This window comes from Pipistrellus kuhlii, unplaced genomic scaffold (assembly GCF_014108245.1).
Source record: "Pipistrellus kuhlii isolate mPipKuh1 unplaced genomic scaffold, mPipKuh1.p scaffold_m20_p_93, whole genome shotgun sequence".
Taxonomy (NCBI): domain Eukaryota; kingdom Metazoa; phylum Chordata; class Mammalia; order Chiroptera; family Vespertilionidae; genus Pipistrellus; species Pipistrellus kuhlii.
Window position 1 is genome coordinate 582,145 of NW_023425599.1, and position 18,403 is coordinate 600,547.

At 43.7% G+C, this 18,403-nt stretch overlaps 1 protein-coding gene across 2 annotated transcripts in view; it reads left to right on the forward strand.

Moving 5' to 3' along the window:
• Positions 1-18,403, forward strand: part of GXYLT2 (glucoside xylosyltransferase 2) — a 173,541-nt gene that overhangs the window by 79,319 nt on the left and 75,819 nt on the right. For both annotated transcript variants that reach the window (XM_036428845.2, XM_045578262.1), the window contains exon 5: positions 2,451-2,574. In XM_036428845.2, coding sequence (XP_036284738.1) covers positions 2,451-2,574 — 124 coding nt within the window. The remainder of the gene's footprint in view (positions 1-2,450; positions 2,575-18,403) is intronic.

Consider the following 18,403-nt stretch of genomic DNA (forward strand, 5'->3'; position numbering starts at 1 on the left):
CCTTTCTGTGGAATCCGCGTGTCCGCACCCGGTCGGGGCCCCCACAGTTATGTTTTTTTCAGATCTCAGGTAAGGTGCCCAGTTGCAGCTCTGATGTGGTTGTAAGAGGCAGCACGTACAAATGTTTACCTGGCTTACGCCATCTTCCAGGAAGTCCCCATACCTCTGATTCTATTATATTCATCAGTTAATATTGTTCATCAGGTTTTTTAATTCCCTTGGCTTTTAGTTTCACTTGTTGATAGTTATGTATTTGTTGATCATAATTTTTATCTTTATCTTCTTCCTCTTCCTAAAGAACCCCTTCAGCAATTCATATAATTCTGGTTTGGTGGTGATGAACTCCTTTAGCTTTTTTTAATTTGTGAAGCTCTTTATCTGGCCTTCGATTCTGAGTGATAGCTTTGCTGGTAGAGTATTTTTGGTGTAGGTTCTTGCTATTCATCACCTTGAATATTTCTTGCCATTCCTGTCTGGCCTACATGGTTTCTGTTGAGAAATCAGCTGACAATCGTATGGATGCTCCTTTATAGGTAACTACCTGCTTTTCTCTTGCTGCTTTTAATATTCTCTCTTTGTCTTTCGTGCTTGGAATTTTAATTTTGATGTGTCTTGGTGTGTTTCTCTTTGGATTCCTTTTGTTTGGGGTTCTGGGTGCTTCCTGGACTTGTAAGTCTATTTCTTTCACCAGGTGGGGGAAGTTTTCTGTCACTGTTTCTTTCAGTATGTTTTAGGTATCTTGCTCTCTCTCTTCTTCTGGGACCCCCATAATTCTGATGTTGGTTCGTTTGAAATTGTCCCAGAGGTTTTTTACACTATCTTCAACTTTATGGATTCTCTTGTCTTCTTGCTTCTGTGGAGGAGTGTCCTCTGGCTCTTTGTGTTCCAAATCTTTGACTTGATTCTTGCGATCTTCCATTTTGTTTTTAGAACTCTGTATAATATTTTTTATTTCACATAATGTATTCTTTATTTTTAGTTGATCCATTTTCATATCCTCATAGGTCTTGTTTTATTCGCCTTTTCTAGGAAACTCTTGAAAAAACCTTATAAGTGTGGTTTTGAACTCTATATCCAGTCGCTTCTTGTCCTCCGTTTCTTTTGCTTGTGATCTGTTTCCTTGTCTCGGCATTTTCACAGCTTCCCTGAGTTGGTAGGGTGGCTTTGTGTGCTAAGGTGTCCTATATGGTTGAGTGGGTCAGCCTCCCAGTTACCTGAGGTGGACAGTCTTGGTGTAGCCCTTTGTGGGCTGTGTGTGCAGTCTTGTTAAGCCTTGCTTGTTGTTGGTGTCACTGAGAAGCACTGATCTCCAGGCCAATTGGCTATGAGGATAAGAAGTGTCTCAGCTAGGAGGGCTTCTGTGCTCCGCTTGGATGGGCGGAGTCTCGGGGTGGCACAGCCAAGTTTAGTGAATCCCGAAGATTGGTTGCAGGCGCGCGCACCTCTTTGGTATAGGCGCAGACAAACTTTAGATTCCTGTCTGTTCCTCCTTAGGAGAGTCCTATTTGCAGCGAATGAGAAAGCTAGCCACTGGAAGGGCTTCTGTCCTCTGCTTGGATGGGGCGGAGTCTCAGGGTGGTGCAGACAAGCTTTATTAAGCCCCTCCCTACGAGGGTCTGGTTTCCGAGTCCCCGCAGTAATGGCCACTGGCTTCACACACCTCCAAGAGATCTCTGCCCACTGACTGACAGTTTTGCCTCTCCCTGTCTGTGGCCGTCTATCAGAGCAATCAGGTGGTTCTGTTTTCCTCCCACACAAGAAAGCCAGCTGCGCATTAGCTGTCTGCCCTCTCCATACGCAGGGAATAAGTCAGCAGCGAACTCGGCCCGGCCTCTCCACGCTCTGCAAGCAAGCCAGCAACAAAGTCTGGCGGCCGCCTTTTTGCGTGCACAGTTCTCCGCACCTTCACAGTTCCTGAGATTCTGCGTGCCTTCTCTCTCCTTCCCAGATGGTAGAGCCTTCTCTCAGCCAGCCGTCCGGTGATTCAGGGCGATGTTTCCCCTGTTTTCCAGTTCTAAATTCAAATTTGTTGTGGTAGGCTGCATTCAGGTGTCTACCCTATGCTGCCATCTTGGTTTCTCTGCTTTTATTTTTTAAATTATTATTCTAAGACAAGAAAAGTGTGTTTTTCCTTAAGCTGCCACAATTCTGTTGTTCTTATTTGCTCCTTCACTGCAGAGGTAAGAATTAAGCACAAGAAAGAGATACATATGGGGCATGTTTTTCTAAGTAAAAATCACATCCCAACTCCCAGTCCCTTGTGCATACAGTGTCCACAGCACATGAAACTGCTGTGACAGCCTGTGTCACTGTGTGCTGTGCCTGGAAGTCAGCAGCACTCCTCCCACGTGCTTTTTTTTTGGGGGGGGGGGGCGGTCCCTCTCCATTGTTTCTCAGTGGACAAGATGGATTTGCTGCTTCAGCTGCTCCAATGGTTTCCTCTTTTCCAGAACAGCATGATTCCAACAGGGCTGGCTTGGGAGGACATGCTGTACCCTCTATACCAGAAGTACAAGAATGCCATCACGTGGGGAGACCAAGATTTATTAAATATTATTTTTTACTTCAATCCAGGTAGGTTGTTTTTCCAGAATGTCATTTGTATTTTAGTGTACCTCCCACCTCAGCTCACAGAGGCATTCCAGCCAGGCTCCTGAGAGCTCCAGCCATGCTGCGCCCACCTGCTGGCTCAAGGGCGGGGGGGGGGGGGGCGTTGTTGGGATTTCTTGGAAGCGGGACTTTGTGCTGCTGACACAAAGACTGAATGGTAAAACCTCTGGATCCATTTTTTGAGAATCTCTCTTAGATTTTGCCAGCACGATTCTTCTGAGAAGTACAGTCAAAATTAATGGGAGGCACTGAAGTAAATGACAACGTTATCTAGGCATGAGGCCCTCCTTGCCTGAACATGTCTGGATTGGAGGGAATGGATTCTTGGGATCCTTAAAGGGAAGTGACTTATACAAGGGTAAAGAGCCTGAATAAGGACTCAGGTTCCCAAGCCCCTTTTTGTTTTCATTTGGGCTGAAGGAAATTCTTTTTATATTGTTATATCCATGATATGGTGGAGTTGAGAGAGGGGGAGAAAAAAAGATTTCTGGTGTTTTTATTTTGACACTTAAAACTAACAAAATTTCCTTTTAAAGACTTTGGCCTATGGTTGCAAATCACCTTGGACCCACCTGCTATGTACCTTTATTTTATTTAACAAAGCTCTGGAATAATACCTAATCTCCTATATCTTTGAATCAAAAAGGATCAAATGCAGGGGGCGGGTGGCAGGGGGGTGAGGGCAGAAGCAGGTGGATAGTTTCTGGGAAAGATACCCAGTGCTCATTCATTAGACAGAGGGAAAATGTTGCCATTCACTTGTGACATTTCAGTCCTTTGCGCTCTGATAATCAGGGATTTTCAAGTCTGCACCTTCTGCTTTTTCTTGCTCAGCACATTTCACCTTTTTTTTTTTTTTTTTTTATAGGTGTAGATGTGCTGGGTAAGATTCTTGACTTCAAATAAAAGGCCCCTGGAATCTGTCTAAATGCAAAGGGCACTTTAAAAAAACAAACAAACAAACAAACAAAAAAAACAACCTTCTGCACACGGACACAGGGCAGACAGGCCAAGCAGGCTCAGCGGAACCTGAAGTGGCAAAGAGAAATGATGGGGAGCCAGGTTGGACTTTCTTCCACTCAGGCTGGTTTTTCCTCTTTTAAAACTCATTCTCTGCTCCTCAGACCTCAAAGCTAAGGCCAGAGGTTTCAAACTCCAGGTCCAGCTGCACGTAACGACTGGCTTATCCCAACCTCACAGCCGAGGGAGAGATCTGTTGGTTCTAGTGCAGCCAGTTAGGCAAGCATGATGCTTAGCGACAATGGCTGACATTTATTATGTACTAGTTGCCAGGTGTTGGTCTCAGCATTATTTTATTTAATCCTCAAAACAACACTGAGAATGTAAAGACAAAGCTACTGAGTGACAGATAACAAGCACTGGAGCATGGCATGAGGCCAGGGCCCTCAGCTCCAGCCCTATGTATTTGGGAGGAGTTTTTGGAGAGGAGAATCTTAGCTGGGCAGCTACCCCACAGTGGATCTTTCTGCTGCATTATTTCTGTCCTTTCAATATTGCATTTTCCTTTCTGCTGAGTGGCTAAAACTGTCTTCCATAATCCTAATCTGTTTAAATTCCCAAACTGAAGAATTTAAATAATCTGTATAGTTGCCTTCCCAGATACCTTCTGAGCCTATTGCAGATTGTTTAAGGATATGACTAGTAAGTAAACAATGCTCAAAAAGAATCACAGCAACTTGTAATTAAGCCCCTTGTGTTTATTTTATTTTTTCCCCTTACCTTCTTGTCTTTTTTTTAAGACTGAAAACCAGCTGAGTAAATGCCTTCCTCACTACCCCTCTTAGATCCGTTGAATACAAGAATAAAGTAAAGTTCCCTGGCTTTAGATTAGTATTAGGTAACTCCTTGATTTTTTATTTTTATTTTTATTTTTATTTTTTAAATAAATCTTTATTGTTCAGATTATTACAAATGTTCCTCTTTTCCCCCCACCTCCATTGCTCCCCTCCACCATGTTCCCACCCCACCCTCTGCCCTTTCCCCACCCCCCATTGTCCTCATCCATAGGTGCACAGTTTTTGTTCAGTCTCTTCCCGCACCCCACTTCCTTTTTCCCTGAGAATCGTCAGTCCACTCCCCTTCCATACCTCTGATTCTATTATATTCACCAGTTAATATTGTTCATCAGATGTTTTAATTCCCTTGGTTTTTAGTTTCTCTTGTTGATAGTTATGTATTTGTTGTTCATAATTTTTACCTTTATCTTCTTCCTCTTCCTAAAGAACCCCTTCAGCAATTCATATAATTCTGGTTTGGTGGTGATGAACTCCTTTAGCTTTTTTTAATTTGTGAAGCTCTTTATCTGGCCTTCGATTCTGAGTGATAGCTTTGCTGGTAGAGTATTTTTGGCTGTAAGTTCTTGCTATTCATCACCTTGAATATTTCTTGCCATTCCTGTCTGGCCTACATGGTTTCTGTTGAGAAATCAGCTGACAATCGTATGGATGCTCCTTTATAGGTAACTGCCTGCTTTTCTCTTGCTGCTTTTAATATTCTCTCTTTGTCTTTCGTGCTTGGAATTTTAATTTTGATGTGTCTTGGTGTGTTTCTCTTTGGATTCCTTTTGTTTGGGGTTCTGGGTGCTTCTTGGACTTGTAAGTCTATTTCTTTCACCAAGTAAAGAAAGTTTTCTGTCACTATTTCTTCCAGTATGTTTTCGGTATCTTGCTCTCTCTCTTCTTCTGGGACCCCCATAATTCTGATGTTGGTTCGCTTGAAATTGTCGCAGAGGCTTCTTACACTATCTTCAACTTTATGGATTCTCTTATCTATTTTAAAAAATATATATTTTATTGATTTTTTACAGAGAGGAAGAGAGAGGGATAGAGAGTTAGAAACGTTGATGAGAGAGAAACATTGACTAGCCACATCTTGCACCCCCCCTACTGGGGATGTGCCCGCAACCCAGGTACATGCCCTTGACCAGAATCGAACCTGGGACCTTTCAGTCCACAGACCAACACTCTACCACTGAGCCAAACCGGTTTTGGCTGGATTCTCTTATCTTCTTGCTTCTGTGGAGGAGTGTCCTCTGGCTCTTTATGTTCCAAATCTTTGTCTTGATTCCTGTGATCTTCTATTCTGTTTTTAGGACTCTGTATAATATTTTTTATTTCAGATAATGTATTCTTTATTTCTAGTTGATCCTTTTTTATTTCTAGTTGATCCCTTTTTATTTCTAGTTGATCCCTTTTTATTTCTAGTTAATCCCTTTTCATATCCTCATAGGTCTCGTTTATTTTATCAGCCTTTTTTAGGAGATTCTTGAAAAATTTTATAACTTTAGTTTTGAACTCAATGTCCATTCTTTTACTCTCCTCCATCTCCTTCGTGTCCTGCCTCTTCTCTGCATTTTAACTGCTTCGCTGATTTGATGGAATAGTTTTCTGTGCTAGGTGTTCTGGTAGAGCCCAGTAGCACAGCCTTCCCAGTTACCTGAGGTGAACAGACTTGGTGTAGCCCTTTGTGGGCTGTATGTGTAGTCTTGTTGTTAAGACTTGCTTGTTGTTGGTATCACTGGGAAGTGTTGATGTCCAAGCCAATTGGCTGTGAGGATCAGCAGTGTCTCAGCTAGGAGGGCTTCTGTGCTCCTCTTGGATGGGGCAGAGTCTTGGGGTGGCATAGACAAGCTTTGGTTCCCTGTCAGTCCCGCCTTAGGAAAGTCCTATTCGCAGCAAGTCCCGCAATATTGGTTGCAGGCGTGGGCACTTCTTGGATAAAAACTGTTCTTGAGTTTTGCCTGGTCCATGACAGCCAGTTTTTCCCAGCTCAGAGTTGTCTCTCAGTGCAGTTGGGAGTTTTTTTTGTTTGTTTGTTTGTTTTTCTTTTTTTTTTTCCTCCTGAATGAGAAAGCCAGCCTCCTAGAGGGCTTCTGTGTTCCACTTGGATGGGGTGGAATCTCAGGGTGGTGCAGACAAGCTTTGGTTTCTCATCAGCCCCTCCCCATGAGGTTCCAGTTCCTGAGTCCTGCAGTAATGGCTGCTGGCTCCACCCACCTCCAAGAGATCTCTGCCCACTGCCTGACAGTCCAGCCTCTCCCTGACTGGGGCTGTCTATCAGAGCAATAGGGTTGTTTTGTTTTCCTCCCTAATAAGAAAGCCAGCTGCGCATTAGCCGTGCGCCCTCTCTGCGCGTGCCGCAAGCAAACCAGCAGTGAATTCAGCGGCCGCCTTTTCTCGCGCACTGTTCTCCATGCCTTCACAGTTCCTGAGGCTCAGCATGCCTTCTCTCTCGTTCCTGGATGGTAGAGTCTCCTCTTAGCCAGCCATCCGGTGCTTCAGGGTGATGTTTCCAGTTGTAAATTCAAAATTGTTGTGGTAGGCTGCATTCAGGTGTCTACCCTATGCCATCATCTTGATTTCTCCTCCTTGATTTTTTTTTTACATATGTTGCCTGCATTTAATCTATTTTATACTTTATTCAAGAATTTTATTAAACATGAAGTCTTTGTCCCAGCTATAATAGTATAGCTCAATGGTTAAGCACTGATCTATGAACCAGGAGGTCACAGTGGAATTTCTGCTGGATTTTGGGCTCAACCCCTAGTTGGGGGCATTAAGGAGGCAGCCAATTAATGATTCTCATCATTGATGTTTCTACTCTCTCTCTCTCTTCCTTCCTCTCTGAAGTGAATAAAAATATTTTTAAACAAACAAACAAACATGAGGTCTTTAAACTGAAATCCAGTGCTAACCATCACATCGAAAGGTTTTTATTTGTTTATATTGTTTGTGAGCACTTTCTATAAACTTAAACAAACTACATTTTAAAAAAATAGTTTTTTTCACCTCTATCCCTGGCAAGAAGAGACAGAGAAAAGATTGGCCCTGACAGGAGATAAATATGCTTATTATAATGGTTCTTTGGGTTGCTACAGGTGAAGCAATGCATGCAAAATGGAACATATTTCTAGATATCACTATTATAGACTAGAGGCCTGGTGCACAAAATCCATGCAAGGTGTGTGTGTGTGTGTGTGTGTCCCTCAGCCCAGCCTGCACCTTCTCCAATCTGGGACCACTCAAGGGATGTCTGACTGCCCGTTTAAGCTCAGCTGGGATTGGGCCTAAACAGACAGTCGGACATTCCTCTCACAATCCAGAACTGCTGGCTCCCAACCGCTTGCTTGCCTGCCTGCCTGATTGCCCCTAACTGTTTCTTTCTGCCAGCCAGATAACCCCCTAACCACTCTCCTGCCAGCCTGATCGACACCTAACTGCCCTCCCTTGCTAGCCTGATCCCTAACTGCCCTCCCCTGCAGGCCTGGTCCCTCCCAACCACCCTCCCCTGCTGGCCATCTTGTGGTGGCCATCTTGTGTCCACATAGGGGCAGCCATCTTTGACCACATGGGACAGCCATCGTGTGTGTTGGAGTGATGGTCAATTTGCATATCACCTCTTTATTATATAGGATATCCTGTAGCCAATTGTATCACTATTACAATATGTTTAAAAGTCATTACCTACAAAGGGGATTTAGAACTCATGCCGTAATTAGATGCAAGCCTGTGGGTGGGTGATTGCAGTGCTGGATGATAGGCTGGTACAAGAGGAGACAGTTGAAATCCATGGAGGGCATACAGGTGGGTCAGGCTACAGGTCATTTCCTGGCAGGTGAGCTAAGGCAGCTTCTTCAAGGGTTGGAAGACTGAGCTCACACCTTTACAGGTAAATTTGAGTTCAAGAGCAGAATCCCATAGAAAAGGTAAATTTGACAAGAATCAAAAGGAACTCTATGTAGAAAAAAGTGCTTGGGTTAATGCCCCAAGACTGCAAGGAAAGGAAACTCTACTCAGGCAAGGATGCAGGGACAGACCAGGAGCAATGGACGAGATCATGCTTGATCTCATGTTGTCATGAGAACAAGCTCTGGAAGCTGCAAAGGGCCAAAGCCGATTTTTTCATCCCTCATGGTCTCTGCCATTTTGCTTCTCTCTATGCCTCTCTGATTCTATTTTACTGTTTAGAAAGTGTTAACGTAAAAACCATTGAAACCTGTAAAGAATTTTTGTGAGTTTATTTGAGCCAAACTGTTGACATATGCCGGGAAGCAGAACCTCAACGAATTTAGATAATGCTCTGGAGAAATAGCAGGTTACATTTGTATTTATACATTGCCATCAAAGGAGGGACATAGGTGGGTTACATGAAATCCATTGGTGATAGACTAGAGAGGCAGGAGAAAGCAAAGCGGGGAAACACCTGGGATTGGATAAAAGTAAAATGATGGACACATACTTAGGTGGGTGCAGGAACAATTAACATGATAACAATGAAGGAGTTTGTGGTCTCTGTCCTGGCACCTCCCACATCAGTTTGTGTCCCAAGGGGTCCAGAAAAAGGGAAGTTACAAGTTACCCAGACATTTCAAGGGTATGTTATCATAGATGCAAAAAGACAGGTAGGCTCAGTTAAGGTAAATCTTGACCTTGTCAGTGAAGATACGGGCCTAGGAGGTGACTGCCCACCATAGTTGCTTTTAGTTTAATTTCAGGCCATCTTTGTGGTTTAGGTCTCTGAGTCTGCAAGACCGCCATGCAGGCCTCCCCTGAGCTGTCATGTTTGCATGTGGCCCCTTTCATCAACACAAGCATTCTCTATTTGCACATGGCCCAAACCCTGAGGTTGTTTTGAACAATCTTACAAGCCCAAATTAATTATGCTGTTTCCTATGTTTTCTAATTCAAGTTGATGATGATGATGATGAGAGAGAGAGAGAGAGAGAGAGAGAGAGAGAGAGAGAGAGAGAGAGAGAGAGAGAGATGGAGGGAGGGAGGGGCTGTCTCAGCCTGTGAATTGATTCCTAGCTTAACTTTGAATCAGTTCTTTTTTGATAAGGATACCCTCTTAATCTGGTCATCAGGGGTCAAGGGAGCAAGGTATGTGGCATTTCTCTCTCTCAAACATGACCAGGTCTGTCTCTGTTTTGAGGCAATTTTTAGAAAAGTGGGTTGTTAGCAGATAAGGAAATGAAATTCGCCAAGTATAGATGATGAGGCAGGGCATCCAACCAGGATAGAAAAGGTGGGGTTCTGCCCACAGGGAGAGAGAAGAGCTGAAGTGCCCCATGAGATATATACAATAGATTTTCTGTAAGTTCCATATGATATAGGAAGTTAGTAGAGTTTACTGGGGCCATAGGGAGCAGGAAACATAGTCACATGGAACATGTCTCTTCAGTGGCCTAGTCTTAACCCTGACAAGGCCACTGAAGAGACATGTTCCATGTGACTTATACTGCCAGTGATCACTAGAGCTCTGCACTTGAGTGTGCAATCATATTGTATACTCACTTGTTAATGAAAAAAAACAAAAACAAAAACAAAAAGCCAACATTGAAACCTGTAAAGAATTTTTGTGAGTTTATTTGAGCCAAACTATCGACAAATGCTGGGAAGCGGAAGCTCAATGGATTGAGATAATGCTCCAAAGAATGGCGGGTTACATTTCTATTTATATCAATACATTGCAATCAAAGGAGGGACATAGGTGGGTTACATGAAATTCACTGGTTATGGATTAAGGAAGTGGAAGAAAGCAAAGCGGTGGGAAACCCCTGGGATTGGATAAAAAGTAAAATGCTGGTGAGTGCAGGAACAATTTACATGATAACGAAGGAATTTGAGGCATCTGTCCTGGTGCCCACCACATTTGGTTGTGCCCCAGGGGCTCCAGAAAAAGGGAAGTTACAAGTTACCCAGACATCTCATAGATATGTTATCTTAAGAGTCAGAAAGGCAAATGGGCTCAATAAAGAAGATCTAAGTTGATCTTTGTCAGGTGAAATATCGGTCTAGGACATGACTACCCACTATAATCTGTTTGTAGTTAGATATTTAATTTTCAAACCATCTTTTGTGGTTATTTTAGGTCTGTAAGTTTGCAAGACTGCCACACAAGCCTCCCCTGAGCATGACAGGTTAGCATGTGGCTCTTTTCTTTCACACACTCCACCAAAAGCACCCAGCAATTGACAGTTATGAGCGTGTTGTTGAGGGGGAAGGGTTGACAGGCTCAATTATTTGGTATTAGCACTGTTTGAGGAAACTGGTAATAAAGCATTGTTCTGGGAGTCTGGGAAATTCGTGAGCTCTGATATAAAACACAAGCATAAAGATTGAAGGGTCCTCATGAAAAGAGACTGTGTCTACTTTGTCTTTCACAACATAAAGTTTAATGTCTTAAATAGAGTTGGTCTTCAGAACTGTTGGTTGGTTGAATGAATGAAATTAAGATAATGGAGTGAAAGAAGGTAGTAGATGGAAGAGAAAGGTAAGTTAGAGGAAAGTTAGAGGAAAGGTAAGTGGGGAGAGAAAGGAAAGTAAGAAAGGAGAAAGATACAGATGGTAGAGGAAAGTATACGGTTTCATTCACTCATTCCTTCAGCAAATTTCTTGAGCACCTGCTAAGTGCCTGCCACGTGGTTAGGCACTAGTATATGGAAGCAGACAGAAAAGGCAAAGTGCTGTTTTCATAAAACCTACTTTTTATTGAAAGAGGTAGACTTTCAACGAATAACAACTAGTCATTCAAAATTATAAATTGTGATAAATGCTATGAAGGAAACAAATGTGGGATTGAAAAAGAGACTACCAATGCTGAAAGGAGAGAAGAACTTTAGATTGTGAGATCGGAAAGTAAACCTTTGAAGAATTAATTGCTGTCTTTTGGAACAAGGTACGTTCTGGGAAATGGAAGAAGATTAGGCTGGGTAAGCAAAAAGTATTAACAAAATGAAACAAACAAAACAGACTCTGTTCTATTGATACAGTGTAGTAACTAAGCAGCAAGCTTTTTTTACTGTGAAGTTAAAATAATCAGGAAGAATCTATTCCATAACCTTAGAGATCCCAAGACTTTGAAATAATCAGAAGTGTAAACGACAGTAAATTCATACAATACTTTGCAAGTAGTTAGGAGGCTCTGGAAATAAATTTAAACTCCGGAAAGGATCACGAAGACATTTCAGAACCATAGATGGTCAGTTAATGAAGTTAATGATGAGTTTCTTTTTATTTATTTACAAGAGGCCTAGTGTACGAAATCTCAGCCTGCACCCTCTCCAATCTGGGACACCTTGGGGGATATTAGACTGCTGTTTTGGGATCAGGCCTAAACCGGCAGTCGGACATCCCTCTCACAGTCCGGGACTGTTGGCTCCCAACTGATCACTTCTCTACCTGGCTGATTGCCCTAACCATTTCTGCCTGCCAGCCTAATCACCCCCTAACTACTCCCTTGCCAGCCTGATCAATGCCTAAATGCTTCTCTGCCAACCCAATCACTCCCACTGCCCTCCCCTGTCGGCCCAGTCACCCCCAACTGCCCTTCCCTGATAGCCAAGTCGCCTCTAACTACCCTCCCCTGCCAGCCTGGTTGCCTCTAACTGCCCTCCCCTGTGGGCCTGGTCATCCCTAACTGCCCTTCCCTGCTGGCCTGATTGTCCACAAACTGGTCAGCTTGTGGCAGCTATCTTGTGACGACATGGGGGTGGCCATCTTGTGTGAGGATGTGATGGTCAATTTGCATATTACCTCTTTATTATACAGGACTAGAGGCCCAGCACATGAAATTCATGCATGGATATGGTCCCTAGGCCTGGCCTGTGGTCAGGGCCACCTTTCCTGGCTGCCGGCAGCTGGCCCCGATCCCCCCCCCCCCCTCAGTTCCCACTTGCCATCAGGAAATTGGAGCCTGCTGGCTTGTAGGAGGGACTAGGAGATGGTCAGTGTACCTCATAATGACTGGTCAAGTGGTCCTTCTGGTCATTCTGCCATTCTGTCGATTTGAATATTATACACACACACACACACACACACACACACACACACACACACACTAGAGGCCAGGTGCACAAAATTTGTGCACAGATAGGACAGAATGGGGCCTGGACATAGACTAATTCCCTTCCCCAGGCCCTGACATCCCAGGTAGCTAGTGGGAGGGGTCCATAGTGAGGTGCTGAGCCCCCTACACTTTGTGTCTGAGATTCCAGAGCATGTGGCCAACATGCCCCGCCCCTGCCACCCCTGCAGAAGGGCTGCCATTTGGAATGCATTTGCTGACACATGGATTGTTTTTAAGTTAATGCATTTTAATTCACTCTGTTTCCCACTTGTCATTTTTTATTGAAAAGGTGGAGTCTGCTGGTGTGTGTTCCTTTGTGGGGGTGACAAGGATGTTCTCATGGGCAGAGATCCAATGAGAGACAGAGACAAAAGGCCCAGTGAGACATGGGGAATGAATAAACAGGATCATAGAGCAAGGAACAGGGAGAGAGATGCACAGGTGAGACAGACACACGACACAGGGTGTTGTGGACGGGGACAGAGCTTCCTGGCCTGGTGAGTGGCTCATTCGGTGGAGTAGCAGCTCTGTGGGCACCCAGAACTCAGCTCCCAGGCCCAGGAGAGTAGGCAAACTGAAAGCCCTGGATAATTAGAGCGAATTGCATGTGTCCAAACAGCCTCAGCAGAGGCCACAGGCCAACCACCCTTCCCTTGCCCTGTCCTCTGTGTACTCACTGCAGCAAAGGGGCTTTGCTGGCACAGCTGGGGCTGAGCACCTGGCAGAAGGGCGTGCTGGCAGAGAGCCCCAGGGACTCAGAGGTTGGGGTGAGCCCTCCACCTCCAGAGCACTCTCAACCCCACAATTACACACTTCAGCACGCTGCGGTTCAGGGATGGCAGATTGCAGCTGGGTTAGCAATTGGACCAGAACTTGGTCCGAGCTCCCTTTGGCCTTGTGCTGAGCGGGCCCTGGCAGCATGGGCCCCAGAATTTGGGTCCTTAGGTCTATTATTTTGGCCTCCTGAGCATTCCCATCTCTACCAAGATTCCAGATAGGGCTCTCTCCTTGTATCCTGCCACGGGGAGTGCCTATCTGGAGCTGAGGCTGTGGGATGAGGAAGGGGCAGAGTCTGGTGCTTGGCTTTTGGTGATCAGTTTGTCTCTGCCTGGATGCACCACAGGACCCCAAAAGAGTAACTTTTCTAGGCTTTCATTTGTGCATCCAAACTGCGCATGCCTCCTCTGAGACATGGAGTCCAAGGGGAAGGAGAAAGGTGGGGATTTCTCATGTGTGAATGAGGCTTTACACTTGGAACTGCTGGCCTGAATCTGTGATCTAATTTTATGGTTCGAAGACCCTTTGGCAGGTTGGTGGGAGTGGTGGCAGGATAGGGTTTACATTTCTACTAGAGACCCAGTGCCTGAAATTCATGGTAAGTACAGTGTGTAGGCCTGGCATGTGATCAGGGCCATCTTCCCCAGTTGCGTGTAGCCAGCCCTGTCCCCCACTGCCACCCACCCCCAGTTTCCAATTTGCCATCAGGTGATCAGAGCCTGCTGGCCAGGGAAAGGGACCAAGGTGGTCAGTGAGCCTTATAGTGACTGGTAGTCAGTGAGCCTCATAGTGACTGTTCCACTGTATGTTCTTGTTGTTCTGCCATTAAGGTCAATTTGCATATTACCCTTTTATTATATAGGATAGAGGCCTGGTGCACAGGTGTGGGCCATCCAGCCTGCTCTGATGGGGGCCCTGGGTTGGGGTGGGGGTCCTGCTGGGGGCCAGGGCTGGTTGGGGAAAAGGGTAGTGGGTGGTTTGCATGCTGGTCATGCCCCCAATCGGGGGGGGGGGGGTCCCTGCTGGGAGGTGAGGCCAGCCAAGACAAGGGGCCGTGGTCGTTCTGGTCTCTCTGGTTGTTCTGCTGTTTTGGTTGTTGGACTTTTATTACATAGGATTTTTACAATTACAATTGACATTTACTATTATATTAGTTTTAGGCATACAACATAGTGATTAGACTTGTATATAACTTACAAACAGATAACCTAATAAGTCTAGTGCCCACCTAGCACCATACAGCATTATTACAATATAGTTGAGTATATTCCTACATCCCAGTGACTATTTTATAACTGAAAATTTGTACTATTTACTCCCTTCATCTTTTCACTCCAGAAAGGAGGAATATTAGGGGTGGGGGAGCTGGGTGAAAAGATGAAGGGAGTAAATAGTGCAAACCACCAGTTTGTTCTCTGTAATGAGGAGCTTCTTTATCTATGCAAAATGGAGAGGAAAAATGCCAAGACACAGGGTTTGACTTGAAAAGATGTTTTAATATGAATTTCAGTAGTTTCAGCAGGGGTTTGGAAATGTAAATGATTCATTCTAGGGGAATGGATGTAGTAACAGGGACACAGGGTCCAGAGTAATGCTAGGCCTGACTCAGAAGTCAGGGACAGCTTACAGGAAGCAGGCCAAGCCAATTCTAGGCCAGGGTCCACAGTGTACTGTGCTGTGGGAAGGTGAGGGAATGCCAAGGGGAGTGAAGTTTCCCAAGGTTTTGCACACCATCAGCAGCAGTGGCAGCGACAGCAGCAGCAGTGGCTAGGATATTCACAATAGAAGTAGTAAGAAAGAAAATGTAAGACAAGAAAAAAATTAATATTTCACAGAGCCATTGTCTTAAAGTCTTTGTCTGGGATCATGTGCTGGGAGATGTGGGGATTCTTCCTAGTCGGCAACATTGGGAGTAGCTGCTTTGCCTGTCACCTGTATAATAACTTACAAGATGTTGTCAGAGTTGAACTCAGTCAGGCAGACTGAGGGTCTATCCCACACAGGAATAGGCCAATAGCAATCAAGACACAATTAAAACAGGAGGGACCACAAAATTCACACAAGGGACATCTCTAGAATATCCAACCTAGGAGATCAAGGAGACCATGTCATTGGGCCCCAATAACTCCATCTCAGGAAGACTGGAAGCCATAGCAATTCTATCTATTACATAGAAACAAACACAAAAGGAGAGCCAAAATGTAGAAATGAAGAAACAGGCCCCAATGAAAGAAACAGTGGAATTTCCAGAAAAAGAGCTAAAAGAAATGGAGGAAAGCAATTTTTCAGATATACAGTTCAAAGTAATGGTCCTAAAGATGCTCAAGGAACTTAATGAGAATTACAAGGAACTTAGTAGGAATGACAACAGCATGAAAAAAGAAATCGAAACCATGAACAAACACCAGTCTGAATTGAAGAATATATCTGATATAAAGAATACACAAGAAGGAATTAAAAATAGGTTGGATGAAGCAGAGGATCAAATCAGAGATTTGGAAGAAAACGTAGGAAAAAACATCCAAATAAAGCAAGAAAAAAAAAAAAGAATGAAAAAGCAGGAGTATGGTTTAGGGAACTTTGGGACAATATCTGCATCTTAGGAGTACCAGAAGGAGAAGAAATAGAACAATAAATAGAGGACCTGCTTGATAAAATAATGACTGAAAACTTCCCTAAATAGGTGAAGAAAAATGTCACACAGGGCCCTAACTGGTTTTGCTCAGTGGATAGAGCATTGGTCTGTGGACTGAAGGATCTGGGTTTTGATTCTGGTCAAGAGCACATGCCTGGATTGTAGGCTCAATCCCCAGTAGAGGGCATGCAGTAGGCAATTGATCAATAACTCCCCTCATTGATGTTTCTATCTTTCCCTCTCCCTTCCTCTCTGAAATCAATAAAAATATATTTTAAAATGAAGATAACAACCTTTCAAAGCACATACAGTCCCAATTAAGAGGAACTCAAAGAGACTAACACTAAGACACATCATAGTGAAAATGGCAAAGATTAAAGACAAAGAATATTAAAGGAAGCAAGAGAGATACAGAAAGTTACCTAAAAGGAAGTTTATATTAAACTATCAGTTGACTTCTCAACAAAAAACTTCAGGCCAGAAGGGATTGGCATGAAGTACTCACAGTCATGTAAAACAAGGACCTGAATCCAAGACAACTCTATCTGGCAAGGCTATCATGTACAATTCAAGGTGAGCCCTAGCTGGTTTGGCTCAGAGCATCAGCACGCAGACTGGAGGGTCCCAGGTTTGATTCCAGTCAAAGGCATGTACCTAGGTTGCAGGCTCAATCCCCAGCCTGGTCAGGGAGCACGTGTGGATGCAACCAATTAATGTGTCTCATGTCAATGTTACTCTCTGTGTGCCTCTCCTCTTCCCTTCCACTCTAAAAAGAAATCAATGGAAATATATCCTCAGGTGAGGATTAGTAAAAAAGTAAAATAAAATAGAAGATGAGGCCTGGCTGATGTCGCTCAGTGGTTGAGCATCAACCAATGAACCAGGAGGTCATGGTTCAATTCCCAGTCAGGGCACATGCCCAGGTTATAGGCTTGATTCTCCCTCTTCCTTCCTCTGTAAAGTTATAGCTGTTCCAGTGGTTGAAATTTTAGGGGGAGAGAGCAAGGGGATCTCTCATACTGCCATTTCCCTGACATCAATCCTGTTTTTATCACATCTGCTATTTTTAATTTCCAACATTGATTCCCTCTCCCCCCCCCCCCCTTTTTAGTGACAGTGCTCCTGCTTTTTCCCAGGAATTGCTCCTCCCCATTGCATCCAGACTTAGAGCTCTGGCCACCCTGACTTCCACTAAGCCAGTCAGTTCATCTCCAAGAACAGAGAGTAGCCAGGGCTGGTTCATTCTGGTAGCAATGCTGTAAAACTCCTTTAGCTTTTTCTTATCTGTAAAGCTCTTTATCTGACCTTCAATTCTGAGTGATAGCTTTGCTGGGTAAGAGTAATCTTGGTTGTAGGTTCTTTCTATTCATCACTTTGAATATTTCTTGCCACTGCTGTCTGGCCAGCATAGTTTCTGTTGAGAAATCAGCTGACAGTTGTATGGGTACTTCCTTGTAGGTAATTAACTGTTTTTCTCTTGCTGCTTTCAAGATTCTCTCTTTGTCTTTTGCCCTTGGCATTTTAATTATGATGTGTCTTGGTGTGGTCCTCTTTGGATTCCGCTTATTTGGGTTTCTGTGCACTTCCTAGACTTTCTAAGTCTATTTCTTTAACCAGGTATGAAAATATTTCTGTCATTATTTCTTCTAATAGGTTTTCAGTATTTTGCTCTCTCTCTCTCTTCTGGCACCCCTATATTCCACAAATGAGTGAGATCATGTGATGTTAATCTTTCTCTGCCTGGCTTATTTAACATAGCATAATAGCATAATGCTCTCCATCTCCATCCATGTTGTTGCAAATTGTAGGAACTCTTTTTCTTTTTTTTTTTTTTTTTACCACAGCATAGTATTCCATTGTATAGATGTACCACAGTTTTTAATCTACTCACCTGCTGATGGGCATTAAGGCTGTTTCCAAATCTTAGCTATGGTGAATTGTGCTGCTATGAACATAGGAGGGCATATATCCTTTCTGATTAGTGTTTCTAGTTTCTTAGGATATATTCCTATAAGTGGGATCACTGGGTCAAATGGGAGTTCCATTTTTAGTTTTTAAGGGAACTCTATACTGTTCTCCACAATGGCTGCACCAGGCTGCATTCCCACCAGCAGTGCACAAGGGATCCTTTTTCTCCACATCCTCACCAACATTTGTCGTTTGCTGATTTATTAATGATAGCAATTCTAACCGGTGTAAGATGATACTGCATTGTGGTTTTGATACTGCATTTCTCTGATTATTAGTGACTTTGAACAGGTTTTCATATATCTCTTGGCCTTCCTTTTGTCTTCTTTCAAAAAGTGTCTATTTAAATCAGTTGCCCATATTTTGATTGGGCTGTTTATCTTCTTTTTGTTAAGTTGCATGAGTTCTCTGTAAATGTTGGATACTAAACCCTTATCAATGATATCGTTGGCAAATATGTTTTCTCATGCAGTGGGCTTTTTTGTTGTTTTATTGATGGCTTCCTTTGTTGTGAAAAAGCTTTTTATTTTGATGTAGTCCCATTTG